The sequence below is a fragment of the Phacochoerus africanus genome, chromosome 8 (genome assembly GCF_016906955.1).
Source record: "Phacochoerus africanus isolate WHEZ1 chromosome 8, ROS_Pafr_v1, whole genome shotgun sequence".
Lineage (NCBI taxonomy): Eukaryota > Metazoa > Chordata > Mammalia > Artiodactyla > Suidae > Phacochoerus > Phacochoerus africanus.
The window spans coordinates 109485658-109512237 of record NC_062551.1 but is presented as its reverse complement, the minus strand read 5'-3'; the positions used below and the strand labels follow the sequence as shown (position 1 = coordinate 109512237).

Genomic DNA, 26580 nt, shown 5'->3' with positions numbered 1-26580 from the left:
AGATATCACCAACTATTTATATTTTCTTGATGGCTGTGAATGCTTAAGGCACTGTAGATTTCCATTGGGCCAGTCCTTAAAGCTGATATTCCAGTGGTTTCATTAAAGGAAAAAAATGTTAAAATATGTTTATACTGTACACAGACGCTTACATGTGGAAATGTAAATACATGCGACAGATATGAATCTCTTTGTTTACATATGCAGCTTTTCTTCCAGTGCTGATAGGTGCCCTAGAAACATCCACTAATCTTTGTAACACCCCAGAGGGTAAGTAGCAAGAATTATTATCTTCATATTGCAGGTGAAATACCTAGGTAGGGGCAGATTAAATGACTTGGCCAGGTCACTCTCTAAGTCAGCTATGAAGCTAGAAATAAAACTCCAGACTCTTGACTTTTAGTTCTCATTCTGAGTCATTGCCCTCTGAAAACGCAGGTACCAGAGTTGTCAGTATTCGTGCTTCTTTTCCTCCCTTGAAAGGCAACCAGCCGTGTAAATCCTGGCCCTGTGAAGGAAATCCTTCTGTGTGGCCCTTGCATACACATGATACTGAGTCCCAGAAGGGCAGTTTAGGGAGTACCCTGCCCTTACAATGAATGAGCTCAGGTAGCAGAAGGACGTCAGTGAGCCACCTTCTTGTGTGCCCAGCCCTACGAAGACCTAAACGTATTGGGAGTTTCCTTCACTTCAGAGATTCCAATCGCTTCTTTAACATCTGCAGTGAGTCGATTTACTTTCTTTCTTTCTCCTTAGTAATCCCAGAATTGCCCATATTGTTGGAGTCAACATTCTAAAAGGCTTGGTCCCTGCCCTCCGGAAGCGCATACCTTACCCTAAGACTAAGACATGCTTACATGGTGCCAAAAAAGCTTTGGCATCACCCCAAACCTTCCTGCACATCTTCTCTTCTTCCTCTTTTGATCTTATTTTTCTATCGGCTATTTCAGTTGGACTCGAAAAGCCAAAGAATGACCAGGACCTCAGCATTTTTCTCCCACAATGACGGGCTATAAAGGGACATCATCAGCCCCCCATTTGGCCACCCAGCAACCCTGCGCAGGGACTGTTGGTCTGTCCATCCCCCAGCAGCCAGGATGCAATCAGAGCCAACCTTTGCCCTCCCCTCCAAGCTCTAAGGTTGGCACACAAGGGGCCATGGCTCAGGTCACAGAGGTATTTGTGCTCTGGTGTCTTTTTCTCTCTGTGCAGTATCTCCTTCTAGGATGACTTCACTTTTCTGTTAGTGAGCACTTTCCCCCATAAATCTGAGCGAACAGGTGTTGCTCCGCTGCTAACTGAGTTTCCAGCTGTCCTCCTCCGACGCAGACCCAGCAAAATCTGTTGTTTCGTCCTTTCAGGCAGACTAGAGAACCATCAAGCCTGAGATGGAGGTCTTCCTTGCAGGATATGGCAGTTTTGTTGCCAGAAGATGGTCGGGAAAGCCTGGCTGGCTAACAAAGGCAGGCCTTCAGCGGCTGGGTGTAGTTCCAGATCTGCATCCCCTTTGGCAGGAGCACAGAGGCTGCTGCAGTGTGGCCAGCCAGCAAAATTAGGAAATAAGGACCTCTTTTATTTACTCAGGCTGCTGAATCATGGGCATTCCTGTCTGCTTGGAGAAAAGTCAGGCGGCTCTCCTTTCCACTGAAAGTCTCAGGAGTGTTGGAGACTTTCATCTCCGAGTGTTCACACACTTGTTTTAATGTGCTTTATGGAAATGGTGAAACTCGGCAAGTACAGTTGCTGTAGAAAAACATCTGCACTAACTATGCACACACATTTGCATCTTTAAATAGACTTTTAGGCCACAGAGCTGGTTTCCAACAAAGTTGTTTTGTTTTGTTTTCCTTCCTGTTGTAAGAGCTATAGCTCTTCGAGACAGAGTCAGCTAGTGTGAAGTGACTGATTCCAAAAATTAAAATTTAACATGGCCATGTTAAGTACTTCACAGTGAAATGCGGAAAACTTGCCATAACACAGAAAGACATTCCTGTAAGTAGCACTTAGTGAGTGCTGAAGGGAAAAAAAGTTCAAGTTGACTCAGTAAGGGGAGCTGAAAGACTCCTCCATGGTTTCTTCCATATGAGAAAAAGAACTCGAAATCGTGGAAGTCTGCATTACCCAGTTAAGCACAGTGTGTGCTGTGACTGCCAAAAAACTTAAGATAATGGGGATGGGTACCTTCTAAAGACTTAGGCAGACCTCAAAGGATTCTGGCAACACCACCACCACCCGCGAAAGTCTTGGGCGATTCTGATCCCCTTAAAGCGTGGTCCAACACCCCTGGGAATTTTGTCAGTGAGTTCCCTGTGCATCTCAGGAAAATAGGTTCATCTATATACTAGGGGTGAACACTATACAATGTAGATTTTTGTAAAAGAAACCAGCCTATTATGAAACCTTTGCTTGTTTTTCTTTTTTTTTTTCTTTTGTCTTTTTAGGGGCTGCAACTGGCAGCATATGGAAGGTCCCAGGCTAGGGGTCCAATCAGAGCTGTAGCCACCAGCTACACCATAGCCACAGCAACACGGGATCTGAGCTGCGTCTATGACCTACATACACCACAGCTCACGGCAACGCCAGATTCTCAACTCACTGAGCCACTGTGCAAGGCCAGGGATCGAATCTGTGTCCTCATGGATGCTAGTCGGGTTCATTAACTGCTGAGCTATGATGGGAACTCTGTGCTTATTTTTCTAAAAGTAGCATTCCCTGCCCAAACCTTTCACTTGTGCTCAGTAAACCAGCCTAAGCCATATAAATGAGGTAGGTGATTTCTGTGTATTACAAAGGAACATCATCTGTGATCATTATGGTTTCTTTTCCCCAAGATCAAGTAATAGAGACAGGAGAGAGAGAGGAAGAGGTTGCTAGCTCCCTTGAATCTTGGTTCAAGTACAAACTTGATCCTAACCCTCAGCTCCCTTGACAGTGTCGTAGAAATTTACAAGCTTAGAAGAACAGTTATGTAATAGGTATAGTCAGGCATGGCCCACAGACAAGCACCTGATTTAAGCATGGTATCAGGGTTTGCACACTATTTTTAATGGTCTATTGCTCTATAATTCTTGGCGCATTTGTATAATAATATATCATGCCTGGACACAATCTGCAATTTAATAGTAAATTCACTTGCTACATTTTCAGGCTCAGTAGTTCCCTTCTTTCAGTCTAGATGCATGACAAATTCTGATTCACTGTTTTCTCCAACTAATTCTTCATTGTACAAATGAGATGATGTGTTTGAAAATATTTTTTAAGTGAAACAACAGGATGTAAGCCTAAACAATAAATGTGTGAAAAGTGGTATTTTTTTTTTAGAATCCTGAGCAAATTTAATAAATAGTAAATGGTCTACTTAGGAGAACTATTTAAAAACTTTGGTTTGTTTCAGGGCTACCAGCTTTAAGTGGCTTACTTTTTTCTTTTTTTAAGTGAAAAGCTAGATCATCATTGCAATTTTTGTTTTTAGTTTTTCAAAATTGTTTCCGTGTTGAGTGATGAGTTTATCTATGTATATTCTTTATATGTATTCACCTTTACATTGAAATCACACCCACACTTATCAGATCCTTTTTTCTGCTGGAAACATGTTGGGTTATAGACTCATATAAAGGAGGATGCAAAATCATGCGGTTTTTCAACTTGTATTGCAAAGCTTTGTTGCAGTGGGCAGGGATCCAGGAATGGTGTTTGGTTGTTTTCTCAGAGTTAGATGGTTGCCATCTGGCATTGATAGTGAGATGGTGTTGTCATCAGTTTCTAGATGCAGGAAAGGAATGATCCTCATCTGTTTCCTGTGGATAAGCAGGAGGTTGATAATCTAGTAAAATCTTGTTACCTTAAAGAAAGCAGACGTGGAATTTGTTTACATAATGCTCGCCAGTTTCTACTTTTATGTTAATAATATAGCTTGCTACTGAACTTCAGCTTTGAAGAACTTAAAAATGTACCGGATCATATTCTGATTGAATATTATTAGAATACTCCAATAACAGTCCAGTTGAACTTATTATTCCAATCGAATCACTGTCTCCACCAGCTCCACTCCATGGTCTTTACTTGTTTGCACTGGAAAAATCTTGCTCCATTGGAGAGTGGGAAGCTTTTACAATGTCTTCTGATCTTGAATGGTAGTTTGTTTTGAAAAGCCAAAAAGAGGTCTCACAATCTATTTGAGAAGGTCTCATTTTCCACTTTGATGCTAGCAAAGTGGCAGAAGTAAGAGCTTACACTTGCTTGAATATGGTTAAAAAAACAAAAACAAAACACGTCTAATATAAGGTAGAGTTACTTTATGCATAACTCGCTAAAGTTATATCTGGCTTTCAGGCTTGTTTGTCTTCTCTTTGTTACTCATAAATCTTTCAGCATTTACCATAATCATTTATCACTTTTCCTGTTTCCAGTTTTTCACCAGTTGCTTTGTCTCCGCTCACCTCAAAGTGCAGGTCCTGTTTGGCTAAGGAAGTTCATGCTGCTGAAGCTTTTGCAAAAGGAAGAAATGGTGGGCCACCTCTTGAACTTTCCAAACAAAATACGCTATTACAATCTGGCCCTTGTGAAACTCTCATTTTTTCTTGATCCTGGCTGATCCTAGCTACATGTAATATCTAGCAGTACCCTCCTAACATCTAATAATCCATTTTCTGGCCTATGCTATTCGAATCTTTCAGTTATTGCAGAAATCCTGCTTGTCTTTTATTACACAAGACATAATTATTATTGTGTTTTCTGTCTTCTTTCATGTGCTTACTTTTTAATATTTTTTTGCTGAATGCAATAAGGTCTGTATCAATAAGAACACCATAAAAGATTTTGGCCTTCAGAATTGCCTTTTTATATAAAAACAAGCAAAATGCAGGGGGGATTTTTTTATTAAATATTAGACATCTGGGTTGACTGAATTAATTTTCAATCATTCCTGTAATATTTCCTCTTTTCATTTGGTTCTTCAGATGCTCACATAATATGCAAATCATTTTTGAGTGAATACAAAAGAAACATTAAATATATTAAAATCTGCATTTTAATAAAATTGTCAATGTGTAATATATACCTCGCTTGTAAGAAAGAATGATAAAAAGTAATAAAAGGGTAATTTAAACATAGAACTATTTAATATCTTTTTGTCTTTTACAATCCAATGAAAAGTCAATGTAGAATAAAAGCTTGGGGCTCAGATTCGAAAGTGTTCCACTCAACTACTCTCTCCTTGTTTTTTTTCTCTAAAAGGTCCTAGTCGGTCCCTCCCACTCTGAACTTGTGAAGGTACGGTAAACCTGTTCGTGAACTTTCCACCTGGAGAATGAAATGTTCCGATGCTTCTTGTTGCAGATGGAGTGGATGTGGAAGATGACCCCACCTGCTCATGGCCAGCCTCCTCACCTTCGAGCAAGGACCAGACTTCCCCCAGCCATGGAGAGGGTTGTGATTTTGGGGAGGAAGAAGGTGGCCCTGGACTCCCCTATCCGTGCCAGTTCTGCGACAAGTCGTTCAGCCGTCTCAGCTACCTAAAGCACCATGAGCAGAGTCACAGTGACAAACTGCCTTTCAAATGCACCTACTGCAGCAGGCTGTTCAAACACAAGCGGAGCAGAGATCGCCATATCAAACTCCACACCGGGGACAAGAAGTACCACTGCAGTGAATGCGATGCTGCCTTCTCCAGAAGTGATCACCTGAAGATCCACTTAAAGACTCACACGTCCAACAAGCCATATAAATGTGCCATTTGTCGCCGAGGGTTCCTGTCCTCTAGCTCCCTACACGGACACATGCAGGTTCACGAGAGGAACAAGGACGGCTCCCAGCCAGGGTCCAGGATGGAGGACTGGAAGATGAAGGACACTCAGAAGTGCAGTCAGTGCGAGGAAGGCTTTGACTTCCCGGAAGACCTCCAGAAGCACATTGCCGAGTGCCACCCTGAATGCTCCCCCAACGAGGACCGAGCAGCCCTCCAGTGTGTCTACTGCCACGAGCTCTTTGTAGAGGAGACCTCCCTGATGAACCATATGGAGCAGATGCACGGTGGGGAGAAAAAGAACTCCTGCAGCATCTGCTCTGAGAGCTTCCACACCGTCGAGGAACTGTACAGCCACATGGATAGTCACCAGCAGCCGGAGTCGTGCAACCACAGCAATAGCCCGTCCCTGGTCACGGTGGGCTACACCTCTGTGTCCAGCACGACTCCGGACTCCAACCTCTCAGTGGACAGCTCAACTATGGTGGAAGCTGCCCCGCCAATCCCCAAGAGCCGAGGGAGGAAGCGGGCTGCTCAGCAAACCCCGGACATGGCCGTCCCCTCGAGTAAACAGGCAAAAGTGACCTATAGCTGTATTTACTGCAACAAGCAGTTATTTTCGAGTCTGGCAGTTCTGCAGATTCACCTGAAAACTATGCATTTAGATAAGCCAGAGCAAGCCCACATTTGTCAGTATTGCTTGGAGGTACTGCCCTCCCTCTATAACCTCAACGAACATCTTAAGCAAGTGCACGAAGCTCAGGACCCAGGTCTGATTGTTTCGGCCATGCCTGCCATAGTCTACCAGTGCAACTTCTGCTCCGAAGTTGTCAACGACCTCAACACCCTTCAGGAACACATCCGATGTTCTCACGGCTTTGCGAACCCGGCGGCTAAGGATAGCAATGCTTTCTTCTGTCCCCATTGCTACATGGGGTTTCTCACTGACTCTTCCCTCGAAGAGCATATAAGGCAGGTCCACTGTGACCTCAGTGGCTCCCGATTTGGGTCTCCAGTGCTCGGGACTCCAAAAGAACCAGTAGTAGAAGTCTATTCTTGTTCCTATTGTACGAATTCACCCATATTCAACAGCGTTCTTAAACTCAACAAGCACATCAAAGAGAATCACAAAAACATTCCCTTGGCCCTGAATTATATTCACAACGGGAAGAAATCCAGGGCCTTGAGCCCCCTCTCTCCCGTGGCCATAGAACAGACATCTCTTAAGATGATGCAGGCAGTGGGGGGCGCGTCTGCACGGCCAGCGGGAGAGTACATCTGCAATCAGTGTGGTGCTAAGTACACTTCCCTAGACAGCTTTCAGACTCACCTGAAAACTCATCTGGACACTGTGCTGCCCAAACTTACCTGTCCCCAGTGCAACAAGGAGTTCCCCAACCAGGAGTCCCTGCTGAAGCACGTCACCATCCATTTTATGATTACTTCCACCTACTATATCTGTGAGAGTTGTGACAAGCAGTTCACGTCGGTGGATGACCTTCAGAAACACCTGCTGGACATGCACACCTTTGTCTTCTTTCGCTGCACCCTCTGCCAAGAAGTGTTCGACTCCAAAGTCTCCATCCAGCTCCACTTGGCGGTAAAGCACAGTAACGAGAAGAAAGTCTACCGCTGCACATCCTGCAACTGGGACTTCCGCAATGAGACGGACCTGCAGCTCCATGTGAAGCACAACCACCTGGAGAACCAGGGAAAGGTGCACAAGTGCATCTTCTGCGGTGAGTCCTTCGGCACCGAGGTGGAGCTGCAGTGCCACATCACCACCCACAGCAAGAAGTACAACTGCAAGTTCTGCAGCAAAGCCTTCCATGCCATCATCCTGCTGGAGAAGCACCTGCGCGAGAAGCACTGCGTGTTTGAAACCAAGACGCCCAACTGTGGTGCCAACGGGGCCTCGGAGCAGGTGCAGAAGGAGGAGGTGGAGCTGCAGACGCTGCTGACTAACAGCCAGGAGTCGCACAACAGCCACGATGGGAGCGAAGAGGACGTGGACACCTCAGAGCCCATGTACGGCTGCGACATCTGCGGGGCGGCCTACACCATGGAAACCCTGCTGCAGAACCACCAGCTCCGGGACCACAACATCCGGCCCGGGGAGAGCGCCATCGTGAAGAAGAAAGCCGAGCTCATCAAAGGGAATTACAAGTGCAACGTGTGCTCTCGAACCTTCTTCTCTGAAAACGGCCTGCGGGAACACATGCAGACCCACCTGGGCCCCGTCAAACACTACATGTGCCCCATCTGTGGAGAGCGCTTCCCCTCCCTTTTGACTCTGACCGAACACAAGGTCACGCACAGCAAGAGCCTGGATACCGGCAACTGCCGGATCTGCAAGATGCCGCTCCAGAGCGAAGAGGAGTTTCTAGAGCACTGCCAAATGCACCCCGACTTGAGGAATTCTCTAACGGGCTTTCGCTGCGTGGTCTGCATGCAGACCGTGACCTCCACCCTGGAACTCAAAATCCACGGGACGTTCCACATGCAAAAGACGGGCAACGGGTCTGCGGTCCAGACCACGGGGCGTGGCCAGCACGTCCCCAAACTGTACAAGTGCGCGTCTTGCCTCAAGGAATTCAGGTCCAAGCAAGATCTGGTGAAACTTGACATCAACGGCCTGCCGTACGGTCTGTGCGCCGGCTGCGTGAACCTCAGTAAGAGCGCCAGCCCGGGCATCAATGTGCCCGCCGGCACGAACAGACAGGGCCTGGGCCCGAGCGAGAACCTGAGTGCCCTGGAGGGCAAGGGCAAGGCCGGGGCGCTGAAGACGCGCTGCTCCAGCTGCAACGTTAAGTTTGAGTCTGAAAGTGAACTTCAGAACCACATCCAAACTGTCCACCGAGAGCTGGTGCCTGACGGCAACAGCACGCAGTTGAAAACGCCGCAGGTGTCGCCCATGCCCAGAATCAGTCCCTCCCAGTCGGATGAGGTAACTTGCCTTTTTCATGTTTGCTATTTAACCTCCTCAGACATCCGTCTCTGCTTTACATTTATGCTTTCCTCAGCTTTATTTCTTATCGCGTGCCAAGAGATGCTTAGATCGAAATGCAGTGGTGTTTCTCCCCCTTAGCCATTAGCTAGCAATTGCTTGCTTCTCGATAAGCAGCATTTTGGCTTGAATGGTTCAGAATAGGACTAACTCCAGACTCCCTGGGATATTGTCTTCTCTATGACTGAAGAGACCAGTGCTCATGCCAACACCACCTGAGATCTGGAATCTCAGCGTAGCTTCACTGTGAGTTGAAATCCCCAGCTATGACTTGTGTGTATGGCAGAGAGATAATGACAGAAAAGTAAGATGCAGTGAGCCAACATGCTGGCTTAGAGTAACTTAAAAACAATATATATATATATACATATATACACATATATATATTTGTAGGTCACAAATTGGGTAGGGGTGGCGTCTTATCATCTTGTTGCCAACACTCACTGTTTGTCTTTGTCTTCTGGGTGGTGGGGGAAGTATTCACAACAGAGCTTTTAAAAAGCCCCTACATTTATTAAGTGCCACATGCTCCGCATTCATTTTAAACACACTCTCCCCAAGTCTTCACTCTGGGTTTGGGCTTCAAAATGAACATTTTTTTCCCTTAGTCGATGAGTTATTTCGTGGTTTTTGTTTTTGTTTTTGTTTTCCCCACAGCGAGTCTGAAAAGCAAGTCCATTTACAGTGAAATAGTTTTGTAAGTCATCGTTGCTTAAAGCTAAGCAGAGGAAGGCTCAGTTTATTATAATTTCTTTATGCTTTATCACCTGGTTTCTAATAGCTCTTTACCTGCCCCTATCGGGAAATACATCCAAATGAAAACCCCAGGGAGATCCATCTCCCTTCAGTCTGGGGTCACCACGTTTTCCTTATCTTGTCTCTGCACTCACACCCTCCCTGGGCCCCCTGCATCTCCCTGCAGATAGCCATCAATCAGCTGTAGAGGGGAGCTAAGCAGACACAGAACCCAGCCTCCCGAAATTGCAGCATCTGTGTGACAGGCAAGCTCCCAAACTTTGAAGCTGCTTTCCCTTTTCTCCTCCTCAAGTAAATCTGCACCTTTCTCTCCTCTAAATAAATGAAGTCTTTTCAAACTGATGAGGACAGCTGGAAGAACATCATTTTGATAATGGTTCATGACTCATGTGTTGGATCAAACCATTTCTTTTGAAACAAATATTGCCAGTTTTAATCATATGAAACAAATTATTTTTTCCCAGCTTTTTATTACAAAAATGTTGAAGCCTATAGAAAAGTTAAAGGAATAACAGTGAACATGTGTGTGTGTTCGTGTATCCTTGTCACAGATTTATCAGATATGAGCATTTTGTTACATTTTTCTCTCTCTTTGCAACCCCTCCCCCCTTTTTTTTATTAACCTGAGCTACGTGAAAGTAAGTTGTAGATATCATTCTTCTAAGAATAAGGGCTTTTTCCTATTTAACCACAGTATCATTAGCTCAGGCACTTATTTAAATAAGCAAAAGCAATTAAATAAATCCATACTATCATCTCTAAGTCCATACTCAGATTTCCCCAATTATCCCCAGAATGATTTATTTTTAAATGCCTCTGAACAAGAATTCTTAAAAAAAAAAAACTTTTATGCAAAAAAGTGTTCCTCTCTTTTGTTAGGCTTAACACATGCAGAGGAGATTTTGTATTCAGGTTTAATTCAAATAGTGTATAAAAGTGGTTAAAAATGAGTGTGCATGTATGTGAGTGATTATGGTGGTATGTGTACATTTAAAATCAAGCAAAATTAAGTTCTTGTCTTTTAGTAGATTATTTATGGAAAGGCATATGTGCATTTCTTTTATTTGTTCATGGGTTATGTTTTCTGATGTTTCTAAATTGCTCTCTAGTATAATACCATTTGAGGTGAAGTGTTTTAAAAATGAAGAAGGACATATGAATAGTCTTTACCTGTTAATTTGGTCAGGTTTGACTGGGAAGATTAATCCTTTTATACCTAAAAAAGTCTCCAGTCTCTAAAATCTTAATGATAATTATGAAGCTTAACTATATCCTTAACTTACAAAGAATGATATATAAAATAGTTTAAAGTACTTTTTAACTTTAATTCTTTACAATAGTGTTTTTTAAGCACCTAGCTACTGAGGGTTAAAAATGACTCTATGCAAAAGAGTACGTCCTTATTAAATCTCATTAATAATAACTTGTAACTGTTCCCTTAATTGACCAGAAATTAAGTTTTGGTTGTACATTTTTCCTTTGTGCCCAGAAAGTTCACTAATCTACTCAACATTTTCATCATTGTTACTGCTTTTTAATTATGCTATTTGTCATAAAATTTTGTGCACCCTCTTCCTTTCTCATACTCTCTACAGTTAAAGATGTGAAGTAGACCATGTTATTTGGACCTGACATGGAAAATTATCTAAACGTAGGTAAAATTTTATAAAATGGAGCCTAAAAATAATGCATTGGCAAGAAAAAATATAATAAATGTTCCTTTGTTCCCATTCTTTGTTAGCCAGGTTAAGCTTCTGTGACGTCTTATTGTGAATATTGTATAAATTTTTCACCAATGGAAGTAAAAACAAAGTTATTATAGAAGTTATTATATAAAGGTCATTGCCAAAAGACAGTTAATGCTGTGCTGTGTGGGACTAAATTTTATTGCAAAAAGAAGGATGTCGCGTTTGTCCATTGACTTAGATGTCCTAGGTAGGAGTTGAAGGACCTAGCCTTGTAGTTAGTATTTTCATCTCTTCTTCTTTTTGAGGATTAAGGCTTCAGATGAGAAAAGACCTCAGGAGATAATAAAACCTGGGTACACAAGATGTTGTCAAGAACCAAATTAGATTTTTCTGGATATAATTTATAGTCACATAAGGGTATTGATAGATGCTGGAATGCATCCTTCAAAGACTAAACAGAATGTAATTTGGTCGAGACTAGAATATCTATTTAAGAGGGATTTAGATATAATCTAGGCAAGAATAAGTACTATATAAACCCGTATAATACAAGAAATGCATGAAAGACAAAGCCTGTGACAATCAAAGAAAGGTAATATTAGGTAGCTGTCATGTGATGGAGAAATTTAGAGTTGGAGACAGAACATCTGGATTTGAACTCCCATTTCTTCCATACGATGGTTTTGGAATTTGAGGAAAAAAAATTTTTTTAATTGCCCAAATCCTAGGATTATTCATCTAAATTTTCTATGAAGACTGTTTTGAATAAAATATTTGGGGGAACCTCTTTGTTCTCCTTTACTCCTCAAAGGTTGACTGTGATATAAATTTGTACCTACAATGATTCCATAAATGGTGGTGAGAATTTGAGACAGGAAGAACACTGTCCATGTAGCTTTTTCCACACACCAAGCACCGGACTTACTGACATTTACTATGTGTTGAATAAGTGTTAGTTCTTCTTCTGGAGTTCGTTGACCCTGGCCTGACTCTCTGGTCAGGTGCTGCTCCATCTGGACCCAAAATGTTGTCTCCTGATGATACTGGAAGCATGTGTCCATCTGCCTCCATGTCCTCAGAATCCCCCATGGCCAGGTTTCTCTGAGGGATTATGTACTCACGTTTCAATTTATATTCCCCCTCACTATTCCATTGGAATTGCTCTTGAAGGGTTACCAATTATCTCCCTATTTCTAGATGCATGTATAGCGCCACAGAATCAAAGCCAGGAGGGACAATGGAGATCATCTGATTAAACTGCCCTCTTTTACAGACAACGGAACAGACCCAGATAAATTGGGATCTAAGGTCACACAGCTGGTACGCAGTAGACAAGGCTCCTAGAATCCTGGTCTCCCAACTCCAAGTTTACAATTCTCTCTTCATAATTCCACTGGCGCTTTCCCTCATGCTGTGGTCTCATCCTTGTCCTTTTCCTAAATTCGTCTTGCTGTTACCATCTCATTTTTTCTTATGATTCACTTCCTCCACTCGCCAGGAGTTTCAGCTTCTGTCAGCTGCACCACAGCTGACTCCTCTAAGGTCTCTGCTTACCTAATGGACTCACGTGATGCTTTTTGTAAAAGGGAACTTGAATCCTAGTTTACCTGCATCTCTGCTTCTCATGATTGGCCATCTCCTCCTAATTGCACCTCTGTCTTCCTTCCTGTTTCCCTTTGTGCCTCTTTGAATGTTCCTTAGCCTTTTCCTTCCTCTGCTCTTCTACATTGTAAAGCTCACTCTGCAAACCCTCTTCACGTGGCCTCCTCCACTTCCATGGTTTCAAACAGGAGGGAACTTTTGGGGCCTGATGGCAATCGTTTGTATCTTGATTGTGCTGGTAGTGATGTGACTGTCTCATTTATTAATAATACTCACTAGATTAGTGACTTTTTATGCATGAGTTACACTTCGATGAAGCAGATTTAAAAAAAAAAAAAAGGTGTCTTTGACTTAAGCCTCTCCTCTGAAATCTCACACACACAGCTGTGGGCTAGACATATGCACTCAGTGTTCCGCAACCTTCAAACTCAGCGGAGCCAAAATAGAACTCATCATCCTTTCTCCAAACATGCTTTTTATATATATATATATTCTATTTCAGTTGTGGATCCACTGATCTTCTTAGTCTTGTCTTTTTCTCCACATCCAGTTCACCATCAGAGCACCTTGATTTCAACTCATATGTTTTTCTGAATCAATCTCCTCTTCTCCATCCTCTTCCCACATTTTAAGTACAGTCTCTGATCATCTTCCACTAAACTACTGAAGCAGCCTCCTAACTGTTCCCTCTGAGTTGAGCATGTTAATACTCTCAAACCCTTTCCACGCAGCTGTCAGAATGGTCTTACCTAAAATGCAAGCCTGACCAACATGCTCCTCCCTATTTGAAACAAAGTGCTGTGCACCTCCCTCCTCGTAGGACGATATAAGAATCCTTTTGTTGTGAAATATAAGACTCTCTGGGTTCTGGCCTCTGCTACAAAGTCTCCTTCTTTCCATACCTTTCACCTTACTCTCTAGTTGGAATTGCTTTATTTAACTCGCACTCAGCCTGCTGTGACTGTATCTTGCTAAGGCTGTCATATTCCCTCTGCCCAAATAATCGCTCTCCTCCTGGTGGCCCTCCGTCTTCCATGAGGCCCTCCATCTTTCACTGTCATTGGAGATCTCTAGAGACCTCCTCTTTTTTTTTTTTTTTCATTTTTTAAAGGTTTTTTTTCAAGTATAGTTGATTTACAATGTTGGGATCATTTCTGCTGGACAACAAAGTGTTTCCCTTATACATGTACACACATCCATTCCTAAAGGCCTCCTCTGACCCTTGCTTGCCACCACAAAGATCTCCCTTCCCCTTGAATGCCCTGTCTGTACAATATATTATGAATCTTATATAAAAATTGTTACAGGACTTTATAGTTATCTGTGTACATTTCTCTTTTCTTCCCCTGAAATCCTTGGAGCAAGAATTAGCGGATATTCCTAACCCCCATGATAATGCCAGGCCCATAATATCAGGTGCCTTGGTGCTGTGTCTGGCTGGTGGCTCTCCCAGAGCCTTTTCCCATACAGGGCAGTAAGGCAGGACAGCTGGCCACCTGGCAGGAACCACCTGACACAGTGAACAGGAGCCTAGAAGGTGTTAAAGAAATGTGTCTTGTTCTTCTACATGTGTTAACTGTAGGACTGTTATTCATCCTCTTACCGCATTTGGACTCAAATATTAAGTGTTATTGAAATTCTGTCATAGCTATTGTGAGAGTGTATGGGTCTGCTGCGATTATCCTCCTCCACATCAAGGTCTGCCTTCCCAAGGAAGTGGTAATTGTCCTGCCAAGGTTGCTAGTGGTCTCCAGGTTTGGCTCTGGAGCGCTCTGCAGAGTGGACACCTCTCTCCTTGCCGCACTTCTCTCTGACTTCATGGCCTCCCCCTCCTCGTTTTCTTCCTACTTCTGCCTTTGGAGGTTTCTGGTCCCGTGCCTGTGCTACAAGGGTAGGAGTTCTTCCATGCTCTTCCTTGGTCCTCTTTTTCTTCTTTGCCTATTCTCTCCATCGACATCTATTCATGTTGCTGCCACTCTTTCTCTGCTAAGAACTCCCAAATTGATGTTTCTGGCCTAGATGGCCTCGTAGCTCTGGATTCCTGTAGCTTGACTTAGCTATCTGTGCCTCGTTTAGCCCTCTGAAATGCAACATGTACCCGTTGAATGCTTGATTCTCTCTCCTGAAGTCTATCTTTTCCCAAACTTCCATCATTGTAGGTAAAGGGATCGACCCTACACCTTATTGCTCAAGCAAGAAATCTGGGGATCATTCCTGATCCTTCCCTTTCCCTCAGTCCCCACGTCTGATCTGTTCATAAGTTCTGTGGTTTCCATCTCCTGTGAGTATCCCATGCCCGTCTTTCCTTCCCCCAAGCCGTCCTCATGGACGAGGCTGCAGTCACTTCTAGATATTGTAGTAGCCTCCTGATAGAGTGCTCTCCTGCATCTTCTGCCTGCTTCTCATCCATTCTTTGGGCTGAATCTTGTAGACATGTCAATCCCATGATGCAACATAAAATTCTTCAGTGGCTTCCCATTTCACTCAAATAAAATTCCTACCTCTTACCGGTTTGTGAGGCCACACCCATCCTGGCCAGCCTGGCTGCTCCCACCTGGTCCAGGTCCACTGCAGCTGCCCCCCACCCCCCACGCCTCCTGAGTAGGGGCCTGCTTTGTGGTGTCCACATGTGCTCTTTCATCCTCTGGCCAACGCTTCTGAACCAGCCTCGCTGCACCACTGGCCCTTTCTCAGCTGTCAGGTGGCCTTTACCCCAAAGTTGTATTGAAGTAGGTCTCCTCCTGAGGATTTTCTTTAAGTTTGTTTTTGTTAAATTAGTTATTTGCCTATTCTCCTTTCTCACCTCTGAACATCCAGTAACTTATCATAAGAGCTTAATAAATATTGATTAAATAAATGCCAGTATAAGTACTTCAAAGTGACAAAGATGTGTATACTCCATCTTTGAATGTATATGCAAGTGTCTCCAGTAACTGTTACACGCAGACATGGATAAATTTACTCCAGAGTACTGAGATGCTTTAAAATTAGGTGTGATCTAAAAAATATTAAACTAGCTAAAAGGCTTGAAATTTCTAGCAATTTAAAGATTGTCTTCAGTATGAAAGTCTATTTTAAGTATCTTGAGGTCACTGTTCTTCTTTATAATTCTTACACTGAAAATTGAAATGTACATGTTGACCATTCAGAACCTACTTAAGCTCCAGAGTTCTGTTTTGTTTTGTGTAATAAAAATTTCTATATGAGGTTGAAAGGAAAATGTCAATTTTTTTTTTTTTTTAAAGCTGCAGGTTCAGCATATGCAAATTCCCAGTTTAGGCGTCAAATTGGAGCTGCAGCTACAGCCCCACGCCACAGCCACAGCCACAGCCACATCAGATCCGAGCCTCATCTGTGACCTACACCATAGCTCATGCAAAGTCGGATCTTAACTCATTGAGTGAGACCAGGGATCGAACCTGTATCCTCATGGGTTCATTACCTCTGAGTCACAGTGGGAATTTACACGTCAAATTTTTTGTGTTTCAGATTGCTGATAGGGTTTTGCTAAGTTAAGGGAGCAAAAATAAATGAGTTAAGTTTCCTCTAAATGAACAATATCTTAAAATTAAATAGAAAATGTATCTTAAAATTAAATAGATTTGTAAGATTCAAGATGTCCTTGAAATAGACTGAGTTGCTGTGCCAAGTTTAATCTGCTTTCTGATTTATTGTTGTTGTGTTCAGTATTTGCTTGGCATCTATAAGGCACTGGAACAGGGAGTTAATGACCCCTGGCCTCAGCACTGGGGTGCAGGCCATGGAAGCAGCTGCCTCCCATCCACTGTCCTGAGTCCCATGGTCACCTAGTGTTGGTCCCTGCATCATGTATTGAATTGCTGCCACTACCACCACTAGATTTTCTGTACCTTCTTTTAGTTCGGCATTTTCCATTGATGTTTTCCATGAGCATGCAGTGTCTTTTAGAACATACATAATTCAAAAATAAGGGTGTTTTTGTATGCCACCATGAATCTTGAATTGCCCATATGAGTCCCCTGAGTGCTAGGTAAAAGAGTTTGAAATCACCCTCTGTAGTGGTAGAATTCTATTTAGCAGGAGCGTTTTACATTGTGGCTGAAATTGTATTGAAGCTGAGATTAGTGACTATCTTTTCAAGATGATTTTGAGTAATGAAAGAAAATTGAAAGGCACATTCTGGATTTCTTATTACTGTATCGCTCTCCTCTCTATATAATATAGACACAATTTTCTATTAGGTGTACTTTGTATTTCTAGAAAATTAACAGCCAGAATATGAGAACCTTGTAAGGGCTTTGTAAAAACCTAAGTATCCAGTTCCCTTATTTCTATATATATATTTTTTCACTTTCTTACATTTTTTGCCTTTTAAAAGTGCATATTTCTAAGAGTTCTGTTTTTAAGCTTTTTTTCTCTTCCCTTACCCTCAATTCCTAGTATCTAGTTATTACCTCATACAGAAACTAAAAGCAAATTTCAACCTGCAAACTCTGGTTAAGTCACATCTTAGCTTTTCAGCTACCCGGTCAACATTACCAGTTGAACATAGTGCTGGCCATTTGGTCAAACCAAATCATAATTTGTCTTTTCTTTTCTCTGCAATTTTTGTCTCTGTTCCACCATTCTCCTGGTTATTCTTCTCTGAAACTTTGTGTTCATACCTGAAATCTTGTCTGGTCTAACTTTGTGAGTCAGTCACTTTCCAGGTGCTGTATTTTTCCCCCATTTGCATCTCCTGTGTTCTCTCTCCAAGCCAAGTCTTATCCTTGCAAACTATTTTCACTCTCTTCCCGTCATAAACCAATTATCAACAAATGTAAAAGTTTAAGATATTACAAATCACTTTCTCTGATCATAATTCAAATACATTATATATGAAAAAGAGATATTTTTAAACGCTATAAATTTTAAAATTACCCCCCCATGGAACAAAGACGGTATAAAAATAGCAGTTAAAACACTTAGCACTGAAAAGATAACTACATTTTAAAATGTGTGAGATATAAATTAAAGCAGTATTTAGAAGGAAGGTTAATTGAACGTCAAATACACATTAGAAAATTAAAACACCGTAATATACATGAGATAAACATCAAACTTGAGACATTAGGAACAGAACAAGAAAACAAAGCCATAAAAAAAGAAGAAAGGGAAATAGTAAAGCCAAGAGCAGAAAATAATGAACTGTGAAAAACAAGGAGACCAACAAAGTAAAACGTTATTTTTTGAGAAGGCTAACAAAATTGACAAGCTTTTGGTGAGATTAATCAGGTTAAAACAATAATAAATGAATCATATTAATAATGAAAGGGGAGTCATAACTTTGTATATACAGAAATTAAAAAGAGAACAGGAGAACCACTGCACAGATCGGAGTGACTGAAATAAAAAGAGTCCATGAAATCTTTTTAGCAAGAAAGAAAAGCAGGTGGAACTCTCTTACTTTATTGGTAGGAGTATAATTTTGCATAACTGCTTCAAAAAACTTTTGGGCAGTGTATACTAACGTTGATTACTAGTCTACTCTATGACCTGTCAGTTGTATCCCTAAGTTTATACTGAAGAAAAGTGAATGAAGATATTTAACAAGTAATGAATAAGAATATTCATAGTAGCCTTTGGATATAAGCTTCAAGCTGGAGTCAATCAAAATGTCTGTCAAAATAGAATAAATAAATGCATTTGTGTAATGGTATGAGTATATTTCATTCATACAATGGAATACTGCACAGAATAAAGAAGAATGAACTACTGCTGTGTAACAGCCTTGATGACTCCTATGCAAAATGATGGAAAAAGGTACCAGACACATTTTACTACACTATTCCATTCATGTAAAATTCAAGAATGAGCAAAGCTAATTTGTGATGATTGAATGCAGAATAGTTACCTCTTGGATGATATCAACTGGGAAAGGGCAGAAGGGATTCTGCTGGTTGCAAGAAGTGTTCCGTATCTAGATCTATATGGTGGTTACACTGGTATTTGTAAAATTTCATAAATCAAATAAAAAAAAAAGAAAAAAAGCATTAAAAAAAAAAAAAGGGAGTTCTCGTCTTGGCACAGTGGTTAATGAATCCGACTAGGAACCATGAGGTTGCAGATTCGATCCCTGGCCTTGCTCAGTGGGTTAAGGATCCTGGCTTTGCTGTGAGCTGTGGTGATCCGCAGACATGGCTCGGATCCCATGTTGCTGTGGCTCTGCCATAGGCCGGTGGCTACAGCTCCGATTAGACCCCTAGCCTGAGAACTTCCATATGCAGTGGGGGCAGCCCCAGAAAAGGGAAAAAGAAAAAAAATAATATTATACTTAGGTACACAGAAGTTTACTGTATGTATGTTATTTTTCAATGAAAACCTTACAAAATACACCAAACACACCCAAGATAAAAAAGATTAAGAGAATATTATGAAGAACTTTATGGATAGACTGGGTAGTTTTGATTATAGCAGAACAGTCTGAGGATGATATTTTACCAAAGCTGACTCAAGAAAAAGAGAAGTAGATTGACTCCATAAACATTAAAGAGTTAATAAATTGTTGAAAACCTTCCCACAAAGAAAATACCAGAACATACACATAATCCCAAAGCAGTTCCAGGAAGTACAAAAAGAGGGAATAGTCCAGTTCCTATAAGTGAATCTAGTATAATCTTGATGTCAAAACCAGGCAAAGATAGTTAAAGAACAATTTAGGCCAATTTTACTCATGATTTTGTACTTTAAAATGTTAAACAAAATATAAAGAAAATAAATTCACTAGAATGTTATAAAAAGAATTTATATTATGACTAAAATGATTTTATCACAAGAATGCAAGGTGGGTTCAATCTTAAAAAAAATTAATTAAATTTACCAAATTAACACTTTAAAGGAGATAAATTATATGCTTATCTCAGGAGTTGCAGAAAAAATTGAATTCAACATGCCTTCGTGATTTAAAAAAAAAATCACTTAATTAGGAATAGGCAGTAATTTCCTTACCCTAATAAAGACCGTTTAAAATATCATCTTCAGTATGCATTATAATTAGTGGAGAAATTTTAATACAATTAATTATTTCATAATAAAATCACCAATAAGGCATCCTGGGTGATTTAACCATTAATGAAAGAAAATAAAAATGAATTTACTAACTAAAAACAGGTAGCACTAAAGTTGAAAAGAATCAAATTAAACTGTCACTTGAAGGTCATGTTTGTATATAAACAAACCCCAAATAATCTAAAGACAAATTATTGTAATAAAACTTTAGCAAAGTTGCTGGGTAACAAATCAACTCATACAAGTTAACTTTTTATTCACCACCAAAAAAGTTAGAAAATATGAATTTTAAAATAATTCCATTTATAATAAGCACAACAATAGGTACTCAGGAATAAATCTTAAGATGTGTGGGATATGGAGAAAATGATAAAACATGATTAAAAGATATTTTAAAAGACCCAAATAAATGATAAGATGTAATTTGTTAAAGAATGGTAAGACTCAGTAGTAGTAAGCTGTCATTTATCTTTAATTTGATCTATGGACTCATAGCTATTCCAGTGAAAATTTCAATAGGTTTTAAAATGTATATTTAAAATTTTTTTTTTTTTTTTTGAAATTTGGCAAGCATCTTAAAAAAGTGTATGGAAGAACCGAAGGTCAGGAATAGCAAAGACATTGCTGTTTAGCACAGGGAACTCTAGCCGGTATTCTGTGATGGTCTGTGCGGGAAAAGAATCTGAAAAACAATGGATGTGTGTGTATATATAACTGAATCACTTTGTTGTATAGTGGAAACTATCACAATATTTGTAAATCAACTATATGTCAATAAAATATTAAAACAACAACAACAACAAAAAGATAAACTCCTAAGAAAAGGAATAGGCAGGGTAGGATTTGTCCTACTAGGTAGTTAATTTATAATGAATCTGCAGTAACTAGGATGGCATGATATTTGTCCACAGAACAAAATACAGATTCTCCAAAAGAGATATCCATCAGTAAAGAATAGAACTATTTTTGACCTCAGTGGGGGAATAAATGGAGTCTTTAACTTGTTAGTGATATAGAATAAAATAAAATAAAATTGAATCACTGTTCCCATGTATTAAAAATGTGTGAAAGACAAAACCATAAATCTTAGGAAAAAAATGGAGAATTTTTATAACCTTAGATTAGGGAGTGATTTCTCAAATAAGATCCAGAGAGTATTAATCAAAATAAAAAATGATTTCTATGTTCATCTACATTAAACATAATAACTTCTGTTTTCCAAAAGTTACCATAAAGTAAGCAAAAATAAAAGCTACAAGATCATAAAACATATTTATGTAACACATATGACTAGGAAAGGTATTAGTTTCCAAAAAATGTAAGAAATAGCCACAAATCAAAAAGAACACTCAAATCACCAAATTAGAAAATATGAAATTAACATGAACAGGCATTTCACAGGCAAGAGACATGAAGATCCAGTAAACATGTGAAAATAACAATTCTCATCAATATTATGGGAAATGCAAATTGAGACAGAATAATAGATGGTCTGGCAAGACCACACAAGAAGCTAAGTTGGGCTCACAGGTGTTTAGTAGTTACTGTTTATATATTACCTATGTTGTAAATGCTCTTTGTAAGCATTTAATATGTAACTTAAAAAGCAACATAATCAGAACCATTAGTAGGCAATCAATATCACTTGTCATAAATATATGATAAAAATAAAGGTAATACAATTCATACAAAATAATGTTTTAAAAATTCTAACTACATACTTCTAACTGCAAAGGTTTGTCATCTTGAAAGCTGTTCCTTCATTGTTATAAGTAAGTTTATCAAGTTTTGTAGAAGCATTAAAGACGTATTAGCCTCTTCGTGGGACTTTTTCTTCTGTGTAATTAGAGCAGTATCCAGGCTTTATGGTTAAGGTGGTATATATCTCATACTTCGGGGAACATTAGCCTATAGCATTAACTTTTTATTCCTCATCTGGCACTTCAACTTAGGATAGTAAATTTATTAATTTCCTGCTATATACAAGGCATTAGGCTATCAGGTTTGTAAAGAGGATAAGCATTATACAAAGATGAATACATTATTTGAATATGTGTCTTTCTTCCCAGTAGAGCCCCCTGAGGGCTTATAGTTTACTAGGGAAAAGTTAATGGATAGCAATAAATATATCATAAAGTAGAATGGAATATGTGCCTTAATAGAAGTACTAGAGAAGTGCTAAAGTAGTTCAGAGGAGAGAGCAAATAACCGGGCAGGAGTTAGCTTTGCAGACATCTGTGTACAAAGCAAACAAATTGGGAAGGACTTGCAAGCAAAAGTCCTAAGGCAGCTGCATGTGTTGCAGGCTTAGGAATAGCCAGGGATGGGTATGGCTGCAGCTAAGGGAGCCACAGTGAAGGGTGGAGGCAGGGCTTACTTGGTATCCTTCGTGTTTCTCAGCAGAGTTTCTTACGCATCATAGGTTCTTGGTCAACACTGATAAATAGTTGAAAGCTGGAGCTTAAAACAAATGGTAAAAGAAGCAAAGAAACACTTCTCTGAGGACTAAGTGGTGACACAGTCTCTAAGAACCACACATAAATAGAGCATAAGACTTTTTATAAGTATGGAATAGACTCTGAAATTCACATAAAGAGATTGAGTGGCAAGTGAAATCCTGTAAAAAAAAAAAAAAAGAATTCCCTGTATCAAGGCAAAAGGTTGATTTTGTTCATTTAAACATTATATTACATAAGCAAGTCTTCAACTGAGTGTGAACATGTTATTCAGAGATTTTTTTCTATGGTTATAAAGAGTTTTAGCATATGCTGCATAATGTAGTAGAAGAAAATATTGTACTTAGGAAAAGAAGCTGACTTAAATAGTAGTTGACAGAACCATCTGTGTGATCCTAACTAGTCTTTCCTAAGCCTTAGTTCCTTCATTGCTAACATGGGCATAATTCATTCTTTGCCTGCTTTATATGGTTATTGTGAAGACTCAGTCATAGGTTTGTACGAAAGTTCTTAGCATGAAGCTCCCAACAAATGTTATATATGGTACATCATTTATATAAATCTATGTATAAGTCTGCCCATCTGCCTATGCATATCTGCACACATTCTTATAATTTATATATAAAATATGTTTGAGTTAGTTTTGTGTTATAATCTAGAACATTTTTATCTAATGCTAAGGCTATGGATTATTCAGTCAAAATGCATTGAAATCAGTCGTCGTACGTCCACCAAGTTGATTATAAAGAAAAGCATAATCAAATATTAAAACAAACCTGGAAGCAATGAAATCCAGGGAACAAAAAGAGTATAAATAACACAAAGATGAGTATTATTCAGCACCAGCATCGGGCAACAATACATATATAAGTTAGAAAAGCATGTAAATAGTTGCATGTATAGGTGGAAAAAGTAATTATAGATAAGAAGTAAAAAATATCCAGTAGTATTATTGAAACATGGAGAGCAGAGGACAAAAAAAAACCCAAAAAACAAAAAACAAAACAAACAAAAAAAAAACCTTAAGGAAATAATATCTAAGGACATTAAAAATTGTAGGTAAAAGGCATAGTAAATGAATACTAAAGACATTTTCTCCTAAGCTCAAGAAGCAAGTAAATAGTGAAAGAAGCAGTTAATTTTAAATAAATGTTATTTATTTGCCTAAAACCCACTGGCCGTGTTCTTCACAGATCCAATATGTTTAGTTTATGGGGAAAGAAAGTGGTGAAGTTTTCACTTTGTTTTTATTCTTGGACAAGCTTTGTAGTTTCAATGCATAATGTCTTGATTTATTTTTGTAATAAGGTACAAAAATGCAAAAAATTACTAATAAATAAGTGATCGAGAGATATTTTGGAGCAAAGATATGCCATGATTTAGAAATCAAAGTGGCAGTGATGAACCTAGTTGACAATGCCTGATGTTAATGTACTCTTCTTAAGATAAATCTAAGGAGCATCTTGTGCATTTTATAAGTGTGGCTTATGGTAAGCAAGCAAACGTGGGTTTCCTAATTTAATAAGCACTTGTAATAAAGAAATGCCCACAAATACAGAGTTAATTATGAGTAGTGACTGCATGTTTAATGAAGAGCATTCTTTTTTAAAAAAAAGAGAAAGAACAGAAGGAAAAGAGGGAGAGTGGGAGGGAGGAAGGGTGGAGGGAGGGCTAAATGACCAAATAAGACAGCTGAAAAACTGGCAGGAAGCCCTCTAAGCTTAATGTCTATACCCACTAGGACTGGAAAACTGAAATTATTTTGGTGGAAGACAGATCTTTTTAGCACCATAATTGGATCTGGATTGATATCATTTTGTTGCACAAGTTTAAATCATTCCAAAACAGACATTCCGAAACTGTGTGTATTAATTTGCATCCAGTGCATTCATTCATTCAGCAGTTGCTGAGCTTCAGACACATGGCCAGCATCGAGCACAGGCACGGGGCACACATTGGCAAACAGCATAGATGTTGTTTCCTGTTTCTCTTGGCAAAGAATTAAACCTTGAGAGAGCAAATACACCTTCCTCAAGTGAAACATACACATATTAAGATTGTGAGGAGGTGGCAGGATTTAGAAATAGGAATATTCTCAAATGCCTCATAAGAATATTCAACAATGAAATTACAAAATGTCTTTTGAAAGAATGATTGATTTATCACCTGGACTTTTAAAGACCACTTAAAATATATTACAGGGCATGCCTTTCACAGATTGTATGAAAAATGTCAAACTTGAAATTACAAACTTTCCCCTAATGTTCCCTCTCATATTCTGTACCATGGAGCAGTATTCTCAAGGAGCAGAAGCCCTGTTGGTAAAGAGCCCCATATTTTCTCAGCTGATATTTTTGGACATTTTTTACATGGAAAATTTTAGCTTTATAAGATACTATCAGTAATAATTGTGCAGAGGTTTTCCAGGTCTGTAGTATAATTTTCTGGGATAATCTGAAGGAAGGCTGGGTCTTATCTGATTGTATGGTGCAGAACCTAAGTATTTTGGTGGCAGCAGTCTGGTTCCCTCCAGTAAATTTCTCTGAAAACAGTCACTCTTGGGTATATTTATAAAAAGCCAGAATCACTTCCCTTCAGTCCATTCACTTCTGTGTAGTTCAGACACTCCTTCATAAAGGCTCTGTCTCAGGCACAGAGCCATAGAGGGAAAATAAGACTTGTGTTCCTGACATGACAGGAAACTTTAGAATATGGTGTAAATAGATGCTTTGAATATAACATAGTAAATTCTATGCTAAAAGTGGACAGTGTGAAATGAGAACCCCTCAAGCAGGCAGCAGGTGGTAGAAAGAACTAGCGATGGAGAGGCGGCACTCTGGAGGCCATCCTGTGGTCCAGGGCCAAGAGGAGCTGCTGTGTGTATATATATATATATGTATGTATATATATATATACATATGTGGTAAAATAAAACATCTTTGCTTCCTTCCACCTCTCTTTCAATGAAGGCTCCCATAGAGCCCCAGTACCTCTCCTCCGTTTACATTCCTAACGTATCCTTCCAGCTATTCCTCTGTCGTAGGAAGAATTTGCAGCCGGGCGGCGAGCCAGGGTGGCAGTAGATACGGATTCCTTTTTGTAAATGTGCACCCCCACAGTATAATTGCAGCTGTGTTCATGGTGACCTGGAGTTCTAGGCTTGTTCAAGCTTTCTATGAGTCACTTTCTGTGGGTCACTACAAGGATACCTCCCGCCTCTGGACCTCACTGATTTCTACGATGAGGACATCACGTGGAGGAGGATGTTGCTCCTCACTTGTCCCTTTCAGGTCTCCCCCCCCACCCATATTCTTTATAAGCTTGTGCTGGTACCTTTGAAAATATACAGATTCTTGGGGCATTTGATTCTCTTATTTTAAAAAGATATTTTTTGGAATGATAAATGAGGAAGGATTTAAGAAATCCAAATAATTTCAATTAAATCAAGGCATGAAAAGAAGCCCACCACTTCGACGTTGATAGGCATTGTCACTGCGCGGTCCGTCTTATGATAGGTAAAGTCAAGGAAACAGACCTCTGGCCTCAAAACCTTGCTGTGGAAGCATTCAAACAACAAGAACAAAAAAAGGAAACACCCGCAGGGTTGTGTGGGTGTCATTGCTAACAGGCTTTATGGAGCAGGTGGGATTTTAGAAGCAATGTGAAGGAGAAAAGCAGGGTGGTCTGACATGCTTCACTGAGAACGCTGCTCAGGTGGAAGGGATGGAGGAGAGAAGGCGGAACCTGAGTGAAAATAGGGAGAAAGAGATAAACAAAAAAAGGGTAACTGATATGACCCAAATGAGAGGGAGGGTGGTCTGTGGACAAGACGCAAGCTTCCGGAATGTGCAGTCTTCCTACGACAGACAGAGGAATAGCTGGAAAGATAGATTAGGAATGTAAACAGCAGAGGCACTGGGGCTCTATGGGAGCCTTCATCGAAAGAGAAGTGGAAGGAAGCAAAGATGTTTTATTTTACCACAAACAGGTCTGAATCATTCAACACCTTAATTGCTTGCGTGTAAATATGTGTGTTATGTGTTGCACAGACACAACATGGGTTAAGACAGAACCCTCTCCCACCTCCTCCAGCCTTCTAGGGAGACATTGGTTTTATGGAAATAATTCTGATACAACATGCCATGAATTATAAGAGAATCAAAAGGGAATGTTTTTGACTTACTATTAACTAAAACTCCTCTCTTTGTCAGCCTTTGGATATTTATGATGAGTTTCGAGTAAACAAATTAAAGCGTTCACAAACCTATCTACCTTTCCACCTTGCTTTTAGGGCAGAAGTTA

General features: G+C 40.0%; 1 protein-coding gene across 3 annotated transcripts in view; it reads left to right on the top strand.

Annotated features, from left to right (window-relative positions):
• ZNF521 (zinc finger protein 521) overlaps positions 1–26580 on the top strand; it is a 287367-nt gene that overhangs the window by 117144 nt on the left and 143643 nt on the right. For all 3 annotated transcript variants that reach the window (XM_047793956.1, XM_047793955.1, XM_047793954.1), the window contains one exon: positions 5338–8690. In XM_047793956.1, coding sequence (XP_047649912.1) covers positions 5778–8690 — 2913 coding nt within the window. In that variant the 5' untranslated portion in view covers positions 5338–5777. The remainder of the gene's footprint in view (positions 1–5337; positions 8691–26580) is intronic.